At 42.8% G+C, this 15,546-nt stretch overlaps 1 protein-coding gene across 1 annotated transcript in view; it reads right to left on the bottom strand.

Moving 5' to 3' along the window:
* Window positions 1–15,546, bottom strand: part of LOC129703906 (myoferlin-like) — a 329,673-nt gene that overhangs the window by 233,338 nt on the left and 80,789 nt on the right. Inside the window, exons 6-11 of the mRNA XM_055646609.1 lie at window positions 10,148–10,287; window positions 9,323–9,451; window positions 7,042–7,104; window positions 6,908–6,958; window positions 4,392–4,422; window positions 2,047–2,162 (exon numbers count right to left, since the gene is read on the bottom strand). Coding sequence (XP_055502584.1) covers window positions 2,047–2,162; window positions 4,392–4,422; window positions 6,908–6,958; window positions 7,042–7,104; window positions 9,323–9,451; window positions 10,148–10,287 — 530 coding nt within the window. The remainder of the gene's footprint in view (window positions 1–2,046; window positions 2,163–4,391; window positions 4,423–6,907; window positions 6,959–7,041; window positions 7,105–9,322; window positions 9,452–10,147; window positions 10,288–15,546) is intronic.

Here is a 15,546-nt window from a genome sequence, read left to right as displayed (position 1 = left end):
AAGAAAGGGGCCATTGTTAGCTGTGGGCTAGGTGAATACGAGTTATAGACAATGAAACTCACCAGGATGACAGTGAAACTAGTACAATGACGAGGGGGAGGGGGGGGAGGGGGAGGGGGAGAGGGTTGTCTTGATGACAACATGGTGATACATTCAACAGTGCTACTTGTTCAATCCATTTGATCGTTTTCCAGAATGTTGTTCAGTAACTGTACAGCATCAAGAGAGGACCTCTGCAATTCCAGTTACTAATTCCCATAATATTTATTTATTTATTGAAAAAAATATTTCTATTAGAAGCAAACACATATTATAAACATTTCATGTATATCAGTCGTACATTGTTAATATCAGTTATGGATTGGTTCTGCTTCTAGTTTTTTTTTTAAAGATAGGAAGTAAGAGAGAAAGAGGAAAAAAACCTACAAATGTCAAGATAAAAAAAAGAATTGATTGGTTTACTAATAATACATCTTTGGAGATAGGTTCGTGGATTATAAAGTATAAATTTTCATCTAATCCTGAGTTCAAGCTTCGGTTAGGTTCCCATGCTGGACTGATCTACCCCTTCAAATAGTCAATGAATGGAGACCATATTCTAACAAAAAGTTCTTGTTTGTCCATTAAGACAAATCTGATTCTTTCCAGGTGTAGGGTCTCCGACATTTCCATAATCCACATTTTAATTGTGGGGGTTATAGGGCCTTTCCAAAATGTTAGTATTCATTTTTCCCCAGTTATTATACTGTAATCAAGAAAGTCTCTTTGGTTTGTTGTGAGTGTTAGACTTTGTTCTGTTATGCCAAGTATTATTAGTTTTGAATCTGGATCTAATTTAATATTATTAACTTCAGAAATTATTCTAAAAATATCAATCCAGAAATGTTTGATTTTTATTAAGTTTACAAAAGTATGTGCTAGGTTAGCCTCTAGATGCTGACATTTATCACATAATATTTAATTTAATGCTATTCAACACATTATATGGGGGGGCATTGAAGGTAGGCATGCAGGTGCAGCAGGCAGTAAAGAAAACGAATGGTATGTTAGCTTTCATTGCAAAAGGATTTTATAGGAGCAGGGAGGTTCTACTGCAGTTGTACAGGGTCTTGGTGAGACCACACCTGGAGTATTGCGTACAGTTTTGGTCTGCAAATCTGAGGAAGGACATTATTGCCATAGACGGAGTGCAGAGACGGTTCACCAGACTGATTCCTGGGATGTCAGGACTGTCTTATGAAGAAAGACTGGATAGACTTGGTTTATACTCTCTAGAATTTAGGAGATTGAGAGGGGATCTTATAGAAACTTACAAATTTCTTAAGGGGTTGGACAGGCTAGATGCAGGAAGATTGTTCCCCTGTTAGGGAAGTCCAGGACATGAATCCTTTAAGGGGGAAATCCTTTAAAAACCGAGATGCTTTTTTCACACTGAATACTGGAACTCTCTGCCACAGAGGGTAGTTGAGGCCAGTTCATTGGCTATATTTAAGAGGGAGTTAGCTGTGGCCCTTGCGGCTAAAGGGCTCAGGGGGTATGGAGAGAAGGCAGGTATGGGATACTGAGTTGAATGATCAGCCATGATCATATTGAATGGCGGAGCAGGCTCGAAGGGCCGAATGGCCTACTCCTGCACCTAATTTCTATGTTTCTATGTTTCTATTAGCAAATTATTTAATATATTTTTTGAATGCGCCCATGTAATCTTCATTTCTTTGTGCACCTGCTGAATATGGATTGCCCAAATAGCACTGACAGCTTGTCGTGCTCAAATCTGTCACTGGTAGCCATTACAGTTACGTCACAATATAAACCCTGCACATTCATGAATCCTTCAGCTTTGCCTTCTCAATAGTGCTAACCGGATCACAGCTGAATCTCAAGGAAATTAAAAGAGGCAACATCCCGAGTAGTGTGATTTTGAATATGCTGGAGACAACACTGAATATGCTGGAGATGACACTTCTTTGACTAAAGAGCAAATTCCCACGTAAACCACTTCTTTGACTAAAGACCAAGTTCTCACGTAAACCACACAAGCATTACCGGAGGATCATCTCCTGTGGCCAGGACAAACAAGCTGACTTTTAAGTATCCTTTCGATCCAGTACTGGGGTCTTCAGGGTTATGAAGTAGGAGCCATTTTCTCAAAATAGCATGCCCTGTGGGTAGCAGAAATTTCAGCTTCAATGTTTAGTTTAGTTTAGAGATACAGCGCGGAAACAGTCCCTTCGGCCCACCGAGACCGCACCGACCAGCGATCCCCGCACATTAACACTATCCTACACACACACACACACACACATGGGGCAATTTACACTTATACCAAGCCAATTAACCTACAAACCTGCTGGAGAAACTCAGCGGGTGAGGCAGCATCTATGGAGCAAAGGAAATAGGCAACGTTTCGGGACAAAACCCTTCTTCAGACCCGTCTAAAGAAGGGTTTCGACCCGAAACATTGGCATCATTGCCATAGATGCTGCCTCACCTGTTGAGTTTCTCCAGCATTTTTGTCTACCTTCGATTTTCCAGCATCTGCAGTTCCACCTTAAACATAACCTACAAAGCTGTACGTCTTTGGAGTGTGGAAGGAAACTGAAGATCTGGGTGAAAATCCACGCGGTCACGGGGAGAACGTACAAACTCCGTACAGACAGCACCCGTAGTCACGATTTATTCATCACTAGACAGGGAACTGGCCAGCAACCTACACAGAGCTGAGGAGAATCAGTTATATTCACTCTGGGAAACATTTATTTTAAAAACATGAACTGGCACCAGTTTTGGTGCAGTTAAAATGGATATCATAATTTTATGAATATCACTATCTCAAGGCTTTGTGTTGGGTTGTGTTGGGAGGTTCGCACCAGGAATGCAAGCATAGCAACTCAAAGTCACAAAAGGATTTTAGTAACACATGCAAGATGAAGTGAAAGAATCAATGTGATTTGCCAAAGGAGGCGAGACTCCTTAGTTCCTGTACTTTGAAGGACGAGTTTCTAATCAAGACATGTTCTGTCTGATTGTCTGTAAGGTATACTTAAAGCGGTGTCCTTTAGCATGTAAACATTACTAGGCCATTATAACTAAACAACTGCACCCAATGAAGCCATGATATGTTATGGGCACTGATTGCCCACAAGGGAACTGGAATCCCAACCACTCAGGAAACCTCACTGAAATGAGAAGCACAACAAAATAACACACCCAGGACTATATAAACAGTAACTACATCAGACTTTGGTCAGGTGTGAGAAGGAATTGCAGATGCTGGTTTAAACCGAAGAGGGACACAAAAAGCTAGAGTAACTCAGCGGGTCAGATATCATCTCTGGAGAAAAGGAATAGGTGACATTGCGGGTCTGAAAGCCCCATCACAGAAGCCTCCATGTCACGGGGAAATATCCCGAGCTAATTCTGCTACCACCATCATCTATTGCAACAAGTGATGGCTTCCACTGATTGTCGCCGGAAGCTTGCGGCCTTTTCAGGACGGACGATGACAACGAGGTCAACATTTGAAACATGGAAGATGGATACGAAAGAAGAAGATGGGTCAGAAGAAGAGTCTCAACCCAAAACATCACCTATTCCTTTTCTCCAGAGATGCTGTCTAACCTGTTGAGATACTCAGCTTTTTTGTGTCTATCTTAGATTTTGGTCAAGATTGAGCAGAGTAATGGGCCTGTCTCACTTGCGCAACTTTCTCAGCGACTGTCGGTACCTGTCATAGATCTTTGCAGGTTGCCGAAATTGTTCAACATGTTGGAAATCCAGCGGTGACCAGAACAAGGTACGATTCTTTGGATGACTACTCACAACCATATAGGCTTCACCCCGCGACATGTTGCCGGGGTGTCACCTGTATGGTCGTGAGTCGTCTCCTCAGTCGCCCAAAGCTGTAGCGTTTTTCTGGTTGCCGCTGAATTTTTAACATGGTGAAGATTTTCGCCGACCTATGACGGGTGCCGGCAGTCGCCGAAAAAGTTGTATAAGTGGGACAGGCCCTTAAAAGTGGCTACCAGGGAATTCCTGCCAATCTTCACAGCTCCATGGAATATGGCAGCAGCATCATCTGCAACTACAAAGCCTATAGCAAGGAACACTGGATATTTCATGCAACTCGAAATCTTACTTATCTATGCATCCAAAGGAGGAAGGTGGTAAAAGAAAAACAATGATGTTGGAGGCAAGAGGTTGGATAAACACAGGCAAAATTGAGCAGCGGGAATAAAAGAAAAGGGCAGACTGAATATTTTCAAAAGGGAACACAAAATGTCAGCATCAATTATGAAAGGCAAAATACACAATATATTTAAAGTGTCCAGTAGCTTTGTGAAAGTGGATGATCACAGTACCTACTATCTACAAAGAAAAGCACTACTTACCAGACTCATCATAGACATAACCAATGTCCAACTGCAAAACAAAATGGTTCATTTTAAGTGAAGTTTAACTCCATACTTTTCAAAACAATAAAGGTTCCATATGTCTACGAGTCACATATCACAGGCTGCACAAATTGCTAGAATAACATGTTGCAGATGCGCCTTCCTTGAAGTTTTCCATTGTTAGTCGTCTTACTCTATACTTCCTGGGAAACGTCTTCTCATTTTGCACTGTACAACTGTTGCTTTGCAAGATGACAATAAAGGATGATAACTGATAACTTACAACAGTTTAGCAAACTTCTCTTTCAGATGTGGGACGAGAATGGCACCAGCAAGGATCGCAGTGATGGGGACTAAACCGGCCCATTCAAACAAGCAGTACCACGAATCACCATTAGTCAAGCATGACTGGCATAAAGCTACTAACATTCAAGGATACCATGAAAATCTGTTGTTTGGAACAACAAGGATCATTTACCTTTCACTTCAATATTAGATCTCAGAAATTCAACCTATGATATGTTTATTAACAACCTAGAAAAGCAATATGACAAATATTCATTTTCATAATAACTCCAACTTCACACATATTGATTCACAATCAACAGTCAAAGTTCTACAGACTGGATAAAAATTGATATTTCTGGTACTTATTAAGAAGTTTATTTTTAAATTTCAACTAGCTGAAGAAACAAATAACTGGCATGCAGTGCCTCCTTACTGTAATAATAATAATAATAATAAATTTTATTTATGGGCGCTTTTCAAGAGTCTCAAGGACACCTTACAAAAATTTAGCAGGTAGAGGAAAAACATGCAAGGGGAATGAAATAAATAGTAGAGACATGACTAGTACACAAAGTAAAGACAAAATTCAATTCAAAACACAATATGAGGCAATTAATGCACAGATGAAAAGGGAGGGGGACGTGGGGCTAAGGATAGGCAGAGGTGAAGAGATGGGTCTTGAGGCGGGACTGGAAGATAGTGAGGGACACGGAATTGCGGATCAGTTGGGGGAGGGAGTTCCAGAGCCTGGGAGCTGCCCTGGAGAAGGCTAATTCAAGAGTTCTCCCGAGTTTCCGCAGATTCGAACTCGGAGAATTACGGTAATAGCCGCTCGTAGGTACTCGGGGCTCTCGTGGACATTTTTCAACATGTTGAAAAATCTTCATGAGCTTACCGCGTTTCCCGAGTACCTGCCGTTAGCAGTGGCGGGCTGGGTCTAAAAATATTGGTTGCCAGGAGACAAAGGGGGCCCACTTGATATAGGGGGCCCCACTTGATCAGGGGCCCACTTGCCATCGGGCAAGCTGACACCCAGGCCAGTCCGCCACTGGCCATTAGCATTACGAGCCGCTAAGCGAAGTCCCGAGCTCCAACGCACCCACAACGTACATTCTACTTACTTACCACAAGTTTGATTTTTTTTAAACTCGGGAGAGCTCTTGAATTACCTCGTACAGTGGGACAGGCCCTTTAGACAAAAAGGTGTCGTACGCATGCCACTCCTTGCTGTTGATGCCCATGGTGGATCATCCTCTCATAAGCTGCTGAAGGTGTTTGAGGGCCTGGCTGCTTCAATTAAATAATAATTTTTTAAACTTCAATGATCTTTTGTAATATTAAAAATGTGAAAATCTAATCATTAGCTTTCAGCTTTTTAAAGAAGTACCGGGGTCCAGTACTGACACGGTGTGAAAGTCTGGCGATCCTCAGCAAAAGATCCCAGCTTGAAGCTCCAGATCGGTCTCCAGAAAAGGCCGCACCACTCCATGTTGCAGGCCGCAAGGTGGGGGGCCGGAGATGGGACACGGAGAAAAATCGCATCTTCGTCAAGGTAAGCAACAGAAACAGGTTTCACATGACAGTCCAGCCATCCTGGGAATTAACCTCATGAACCTATGCGGCACTCCCTCAATAGCACAAATGTTCTATTTGAACAGTAGTTAGTGGTAAAGGGAAGCAGAGAGATACCTGCAGAGCCGAGCATGGCGACTGAATGAATGAATACTTGATTGTCACGTGTCAAGCCAGAGTGGAGCTTTTGTTTTGCATACCCAGAGTTGCCACATAAAGGAGGCTGATACAGTTGCAAAGTACACCCGCACTAAATTCCTTTGTTTCCCCACCACCCTCCCTTCCCCCCCACCCTCCCCTCCTTCACGGCAGTCCCCCCCCCCCCCCCCCCCACCCCCCCCCTTTGCAATGGCTGGTATCAAGATAGACCACATTTAGGTCACCATTATCCCACAAGGATTTGTACCAAAATCCAACAATCCAGGAAAATGAAGAGCTAGATAGCATCAGCATCTCCACAAGGAGCACAGTACACACATATCCAATATATATATATATAATATATATATATAAGACATATATATAACATATATATATATATATATAAATATACACATATATATATAATATATATATTAATTGCTGCGTTTATTAGATCTGTTAGTTATACAAAGCCAATAGCCAAAACGCATGGATTAAATAAAAAAGCTCACCTTGAATTCTCCCATTAATGAATCTGAACGCAACGAAAATGAATTGTACACCTAAAAGATAAACAATAAATTAAACGAGCCTTGGAAGCTGCGGGAAATAGTTGTAATTTATTGTAATGTCTTGTGAAACTCACTCTAATTTGGATCGACTCATCAAATAGCTCCTCTGGTGACCGGTTTACGTTGAAGAAGAAAATCTGGCAACATGAAAACACTGGTTACGGAGGATGCACAGGAAGGTGCGGCAACGTCTGGTCAAAATAGCCAGGCATCAATAGAAGTGGCAAATAATACTGTGCTTCATAATACACACAAACTCCAGTCAACCTGTGCTTATCCATGGCCTTTAACATTCATAAGGCCATAAGTGATAGGAGTAGAATTAGGCCATTCGGCCCATCATGTCTATTCCGCCATTCAATCATGGCTGATCTATCTCTCCCTCCTAACCCCATATTCCTGCCTTCTTCCCTTAACCTTGAGCACCTGTACTAATCAAAACATCTATCTATCTCAGTCTTAAAATATCCAATGACTGGTGTCTACAGCCTTCTGTGGCAAAGAATTCCACAGATTCACCATCTCTTTCCTAAAAGGACGTCCTTTAATTCTGAGGCTATGACCTCTAGTCCTAGATTCTCCCACTAGTGGAAAAATCCTCTCCACATCCACTCTATCCAAGCCTTTCATTATTCTGTGTTTCAATGAGGTCCTCCCCTCATTCTTCTAAACTCCAGCGAGTACAGGCCCAGTGCCAACAAACGCTCATCATATGTTAACCCACTCATTCCAGGGATCCTTCTTGTAAACCTCCTCTGGACCCTCTCCAGAGGCAGCACGTCCTTCCTCAGATATGGGGCCCAAATTGCTCACAATACGCCAAATGCGGCCTGACCTGTGCATTACATCCTTGTTTTTGTACACAAGGCCTCCTGAAATAAATGCTTGCATTGAGTTTGCTTTCTTTACTACAGTTTTGACTTGCAGATTTATTAACATTTTGGGAATCCTGCACCAGCACTCCCAAGGCCCTTTGCACCTCCGATTTCAGGATTCACTCCCCATTTAGAAAATAGTCTATTCCTACTATCAAAATGCATGACTCCACACTTTGCTACACTGTATTATATCTGCCTTCATTGAGTGGTGGCACCATTGCTAGATTCATCCCCACCCACCTTCTTCAATATCTTCAATATCAATATCCCAGGGGTATTATCCATGACTGGAAACTTGGTTGGATTAGCTACATAAATACATAAGATGGTCAAATGCACCACTATTCTGTAGCGAATAACTTGCATCCTGCCACCCTCACTAAGGTATTTCCATTATCTACAAGAGTAGTCAGGACCCAATTCAACAAATATTAGCTGGATAACCAGTATTCAGCTCATTCTAGAATCCCTCCATCATATAGATGAAAGCAGCATCTGCAGAACAAACTTCAAACAGTCATCTTTCTCATCGAGTATATTGGCAGATACTTTGGACTTTTGTAGGGTCCGCTCTGAGTTATATGTGGTTAATGGGTTGAAGACATAGAAACATATTCTATGTTTAAGTCCTGGCACCATTTAATTAACAGCACTATAGGATTATCTTCACCACACTGGAAACTGTTGTTCAAGGTGGCTCAATTGCCTTAAAAAATGTATTTTGAAGGAGCTATTCCAATAACCAATGTATCATTAAAGTGTCACAAAAAAAGTTGGGCATCAATTGATACAACTTGATGATGTCATTGTAATTTTGCACATGCCAGTTTCCCACCAAACACAGATAGTATCAGTGGGATACACATCAAGACAAATGGGGGGATACCTCAGTTTATCTTTGAAAAATCCCGTGGGATCCTTATCACCAAGGTAGCAGTCGGGCTAACACTACTGAACAGCCAACTCCAAGGTAAAGGAGGACTAGCCCACGTTGCATTATCGAGATGACACTTTCAAAGTACAAAAGGACACCTTTGATTCGTTAGTGCCAGAGATTCACACCGGGGTTTTGAGATTCCCAAGTGAATCCTTGCATTAGTTGTAAAGTTGGTCAGTATTTAAAAGTGTGGGGAAATTCCAATGTAGAGTGGACAAAAGCATTGAGAAATATACTTTATTCATTAAATATTCAGAACTAATAGGGAACATATACAGAATGTTCAAGAAGGAACTACAGTTGCTGGAAAATCGAAGGTAGACAAAGGTGCTGGAGAAACTCAGTGGGTGCGGCAGCATCTATGGAGCGAAGGAAATAGGCAACGTTTCGTGCTGATACCCTTTTTTAGACAGTATGATACGCACAGACAGTATAAGTAATATGACTAACATTAGTTCATCCTCAGTTATCGCAAGCTCCAAAATTACACAAAAGAATTCCAACTAGGAAGTTTTACTTCAGTATTTCAGTTGTTTGTACCTCATCAAAGTGGGGGTTGTTTCCTCTTCGAATCCTCGTCCGATGAGTCTGATTGCAGACCGTCACTTTAACCACAGGCTTTACATTATTACCAGCCAACTGACGTGCACCAATTATCCTCACTCGAATCTGAAAAGGCAGCAAATTCAACTGTTCTGCTCCAAGTTTAGCGGGAAGCAAAACTTAAAAAATGAATCCACTAGTAGCTAGTTTCCCGCTGATGGAAACAGTCTAAATTAAGTGCTGCCTTGCGCTTCTAAAAGTTTTACATTTTTGAAATGAATAAATATCAAAGTGGTTCCACAAAAAAAAATCAACATAAATTTTACAACCGGGGAAGTAAAATGTATCTTTGACTCTTCCAATGTACGGAAGGAACATGGATAGGACATGTTTGGAGGGATATGGGCCAAACGCAAGCAGGTTAGACTAGTGCAGGAGTGGCCGATGTGTGCAGGTTGGGCCGAAGGGCCCGTTTCCACACTATGTGTACCTCCGCGCTGTACCTCTGAAGTCTAAAGTGTGAAGTTGCCTCCCTTTGAGGTATGGACTGGGGGTGGATTACCTCCAGCGGCTGCAAGAGGCAACCCCGTCCGGGTCACAGAGGTGGTCGGGTGAGGCAAGGGACGTTGGTTGGCGGGCCGAGCTGGTTGAGGATGTCGGATGAGGCCCTGAGGTTCGCCTGGATTGGGGGCTGCTCCAGTATATCGAGCACTTTGGACTTTTTGTAAATGGCGCCAAAATATGGAAACTCATGCTCATGTGATCTATGTGCACACATTACAATAAAGCACCATTCACCATCGGATCACTATCATTATATACCTGGAAATCCTGAGGTTTGTTGGAGAGCGGCCTCTTACTTTTCTTCTTCCGAAGCCTTCTGGCTGCTGGATGGGATGGTACACCCGAGGGTCCTGTAACCCCTCCGTCTCCACCCTCCACATCACCTTCATCACCTTCATCTGCAAAAGATTAAGTGAGAACTCAGATCATTCCCATTTACACATGCCTTCCCAGGTACACATTGAGATGCTCAATCTCTTCTGAACTTTTATCAAATGCACTGATCACTTAATGAATCGCAACGTCAAAGTGCCACTTAACGAATGAATTAATAAGTGTATTGGCCAAGTATTCACATACAAGGAAATTGCCTTGGTGCTCCGCCCGCAAGTGACAACATCGTCAAAGATCGCACAACTACCTCTCTCCGACATTCAGTCTTTATAATTCAATTAAGACAGACACAAAATGCTCGAGTAACTGAGCGGAACAGGCAGCATCTTTGGAGAGAAGGAACGGGTGATGTTTCGGGTCGAGACTCTTCTTCAGACCCGAAACGTCACCCATTCCTTCTCTCCAGAGATGCTGCCTGTTACTCCAGCTTTTTGTGTCTATCTTCGTTTTCAGCCAGCATCTGCAGTTCCTTCATACACAGAATGAAATGTAGAATGGTTCATTGTTAGCTGAGGTGGTGACAACGAGGCATACAAACAGTAATATTTCATCCGGAGGACAGTAGAACTAGTCAGAAACCTATGAGGGGGAAGGAACATTGGGAGTGGGAAAGCAAGAGTGACTTGACGTTAGGGAAGTCAATACTCCTACCCATGGATTGGAAGCTACCCAAGTGAAATATGTGCTGTCCCTCCAATTTGCATTGAGCCTCACTCTGACAGTGGAGGAGGTCCAGGTCAGAAAGATCAGTGTGGGAATGGGAGGGGGAGTTTAAATATTTATTCAATTGTTGCTTGTAATTAATTAGCAATTTAGCATTAATGCAAAGGCTACCCAAGCTCCCTGTCAATTCCCCGTTTCACTCTCTGCACAAAGTGGATTGTGGACAAACCAGGGAACCTTTCCATCATTTTCTCTTTCTAAACCAGGGATATGAATTGTTTTGAATGGCGATTTCAGGAGAGTTTGCTTAACAGTAAGGTTGGCAACTCATACAAAGAATCTTCTTCAAAACCTCAATTGACCATGAATTGTGGCAATGCCAAATGCTTGCTGGGAACCTTTCACCTCTCCTAACATTTTGAAGGAATCATTTTGCCAGGATTATAGTTGTTTTACCAAAATCAGCATCCTTGCCATTGTATGCTCGGGTGGCAATTGAATTGGACTTCTGTGTGCTGCAGTCCATATGCATGGCATGCAGTACTTTAAGAAACAAAGATGGGGCACTGTTCAGATATTATCTAAGCAATTTCGTAGAATACAATAGGTAAAGTGTAGTGTGCAGTTTCTTGTATATTACTCAGAGGCATTTTCATCCAAACTGAATTATTACCAATATAATGAATTAACGTGGTACTCCAAGCAGATATATTGGACACAAACACACAATAGTAACGCAAGAAGTGACCATGCCTTCCATGAGCATCAAACAAATTATAAACCAAATTCTTGAACACGTTTAATGCCTAATCTCTAAAGACAGAAGTTAATTAATAAGCCAGCAGGATTATTGGTGCTCCACTCCCTTTCCTGCTGGACATATACAGGAAGAGATGTATCAGCAGAGCCATCTCCATCATCAAAGATCCCTACCACCCATCGCATCACATATTCTCCATCCTGCCATCTGGGAAGAGGTACAGGAGCATTAGCTACAAAACCAGCAGGATGCTCCTCAGCTTCTTCCCGCAGGCTATAAGACTGATAAACGGACTTTGCCCCCTGCCAAAGCACCAACCACCAACCTGGACACACTGCAGCAGAGCCGCTGTCGCGTGCCGCTGCCGATCGGAACGCCTGTTGATGTTTAGTAGAGAATAGAGTGTTTAATTTGTTCATGATATATGTATTTTTTTTTCTATTTATTTTTTACTGCACACTGAATGGACACTGGTTGAGCAACTTTTTTTGTTTCCTCTGGGTATGTGAGTACTCAGGAAAATGACAATAAAGATATACCATACTCTAATTTATGTTACGTGTAGCAAGGAACTGCAGATTTTTTTACATCAAAGAGAGACACAACATTCTGGAGAAACTCAGCGGGACAGGTAGCATCTCTGGAAGATAATATGTTACAATTCTTTATCAGTCACAAATACAAATTACAAACAGCTCGAGGTCCAGTTGCATCCCCAATGGCAATGATTCATTAACTTTTTGTTAACATTTGATGCTCTAAGAATCCATGTCGGAGGCATTCTACAAACTCTCATTCTTGGGGTCCTGAACCATCCTGATTTTCCCATAATAGGGAAATAGACTTGCTGCAGTCCACAGTCACCAACGCAATCTCTACAGATCCCTATTACACTTGGCCATACGCTCCTATCCCTTTGTGAGCTTCCTTTCCCATTAATTCTGGGGTCATTAACCATCCCTTTACTCTCTTTTCATTTAACTCCGTCCTATTTGACACCCCACCCCACTTATTCATTTTAAAACCACCGTGTAGCAGTGGCAAACCTGCCCGTGAGAAAGCTGGTCCCACACCTGTTAAGATGCAATCCATCCCTTTTGTACAGTTCCCCCTCACTCCAAAACAGATCCCAGTGATCTAAGAATCTAAATCCCTGCCCCTTGCACCAGTTCCTCAACCACACATTCAGGTCCCGTATCTCCCTGTTCCTGCTCTCGACAGCATGAGGAACTGGAAGCAAACCAGAGATAACAACACTGGAGGTCCTGCTTTTCAGCATTTTTCCGAGCTCTCTAAAGTCACGCTGCAGAATATTCATCCCCTTCTTTCCGACATCGTTTGACCTGCTCAGTTACTCTAGTACTCTGTGAAACGTCACCTATCCATGTTCTCCAGAGATGCTCCCTAACATTTGTCGTTTCAGGTCAGGACCCTTCCGGTTTGAGTGGGCCAGTGGAGTAGAGAAGCCAAGACAGTTGTTGCACCAACAGTGGATATAAAAAGGTCCAGAGAGGGTAGAAGGCTGGGTATGGGTGGGGGGAGGGGAGAGGTGGGCGAATGTTGGAGACTGGAGACAGGATTGTCACTGGATGGATAGGATTCTCTCCCACAAAGAAAAGCTCAGATGTGGCAGAAGAGCCCTATGTCCCTATGTTCCCAATGTAGGGGGAGTCCAGAACTAGGAGTCACAGTTTAAGAATAAGACCCGCTGGGTCACTCCACCTTTTATCATGGTCTATTAACAGATTCAGATCTACCTTAAATCTCCTCTTGTAAGTCTGCGTGGCGCTGTCCTTTTTCACCGGCATTCTCAAAACTCCTTGCTTGGATTATTGATCCACACCGTGAAGGTTAGAGTCTCGACCTCTAGTAGCTACCAGCTGTTTCAATGCCTGGCAGAATGGGTTTGGTGCACCCACTTCAAGTTGACAGATGAAATGGAGCCCGTCTCTCATGGTTACGGATGCAGTTCACTGTGAGGTCGCCGGACAGACACATTATGAGGTCACCTCTGATTATGATGGTTTACAAACTTGCGATCTTACGAATGGAAGGCAGACCCAGAAGGGAATAAACCACTTCACCAAATGACCACAGGTCACAGTAGTTATAACCAACTGGACTCAAGTGTTAGATACAAGGAACTCAGTTCAGTTGAGCTTATTGTCACGTGTACAGAGAAATGCTTTTGGTCACGTGCTAAAAACAGTCAGCAGAAAGACAATGCATGATTACAATCGAGCCATTACAGTGTATAGATACTGGTTAAGGGAATAACGTTTAGTGCAAGGTAAAGCCAGCAAAGTCCAATCAAGGATAGTCCGAGGGTCACCAATGAGGTAGATAGTAGTTCAGCACTGCCATCTGGTTGTGGTAGGATGATTCAGTTGCCTGATAACTGCTGGAAAGAAACTGTCCCTGAATCTGGAGGTGTGCTTTTTCACACTGCTGTACCTTTACTAATTTGAGGAAGGACATTCTTGCTATTGGGGGAGTGCAGCGTAGGTTGACCAAGTTAATTCCCGGGATGGCAGGACTGACATATCATGAAAGAATGGGTCGACTGGGCTGGAATTGGGAAGGATAAATTCAAATTCAAATTTGTTTTGTCCTTTAGTCAATCCGCCAATATTATCCCCAAGTTATTCTGCCCTTATTTAGACATTTCAACAACATCATTGCAATCGACACAAAAATGCTGGCATGATCAGAGCAAGGAACATTTTAACACTAGATGGGAAAAAACTACTCCTGCAGAATCTAGCTTAAAATTTGTCAAACATTAGAACTAATGATGCATAATTAATGTTTATAAGAAGTGTAAACAACTAAAAAAAAAAAAAAATCACTGCTGGAAAGCCCTGGGCATAAATGAACTTGCAGCCCTAACATTACAAGCAGACTCTGTTTCCCAGAAATTCAGATCTCAAATATAGAATTTACCCACGGCATTTTTAACTTGTGAAAATATTGCATGTGATTAGAGCAGCTGACCTGTTGAAATGCCACTGCCCCGAACACAAGGAAGGAGAAGTTAGAAAGTGAAGATTAGTTAATAGAACAAATACCATCATGGGGAGCTTCACATGATTAAAATGAGTGGGGGTTGAATTTTGTTAACTGTAGGAGTCTGCTCACATTCCAAGCAAAATTCCACGGGAGCTCTGCCTTCTCAAATAAATAACTTCAGTTAACCAATGACCAAACCCTCGCTCTCCTCATCAAGATCTTTTCCAAAATTCCACAGATTCGCAACTCTCTGGGTGAAAAAGTGCACGGTCCTGCATGGATTTCCTCCACAGTCACAGCATTCACAGCCAGGTCCATCAACGTCGTGCCTCTGTCATTGACCACTGCCTCCTTCAGGCTGGCTACAGTAAGACCAGGCTGGCAGCGGGAATATGGAGGTTGAATATTAAACTACTGGATACAGAAAACAGAGCAGCAACTGGAGAGGTTACACAGGCTGACGACACTCTAAAGGGCCTGTCCCACTTGGGCAATTTTTTCGGCAACTGTCACACTCGTAGCAGGTCACCGAAAAAGCGGCGACTGGACCCACCCTATGACAATGTCTACAATAAGCTACTACCCAGACGACGTCAAGCTGCGGCAAGCTACCGACAACTGGCGACCCAATCGTCGCAACTTAGGATGTCCACCTACAACCACACCTATGACAATCTACGTCCACCTGCGACTAGCTACCACAAGCAACGAAAGACAATTCAGTCGCCGATACCCATTGCGGGTTGACTTAGTATGACGTAGGTAGTTGCCAATGGATTCACTGAAGTCAGTACCCGTAACAACCAACGTCACCTGGCGACAACCTACGACA

Source organism: Leucoraja erinacea, chromosome 15 (genome assembly GCF_028641065.1).
Source record: "Leucoraja erinacea ecotype New England chromosome 15, Leri_hhj_1, whole genome shotgun sequence".
NCBI lineage: Eukaryota > Metazoa > Chordata > Chondrichthyes > Rajiformes > Rajidae > Leucoraja > Leucoraja erinaceus.
This window is presented reverse-complemented; position numbering and strand designations above follow the sequence as displayed.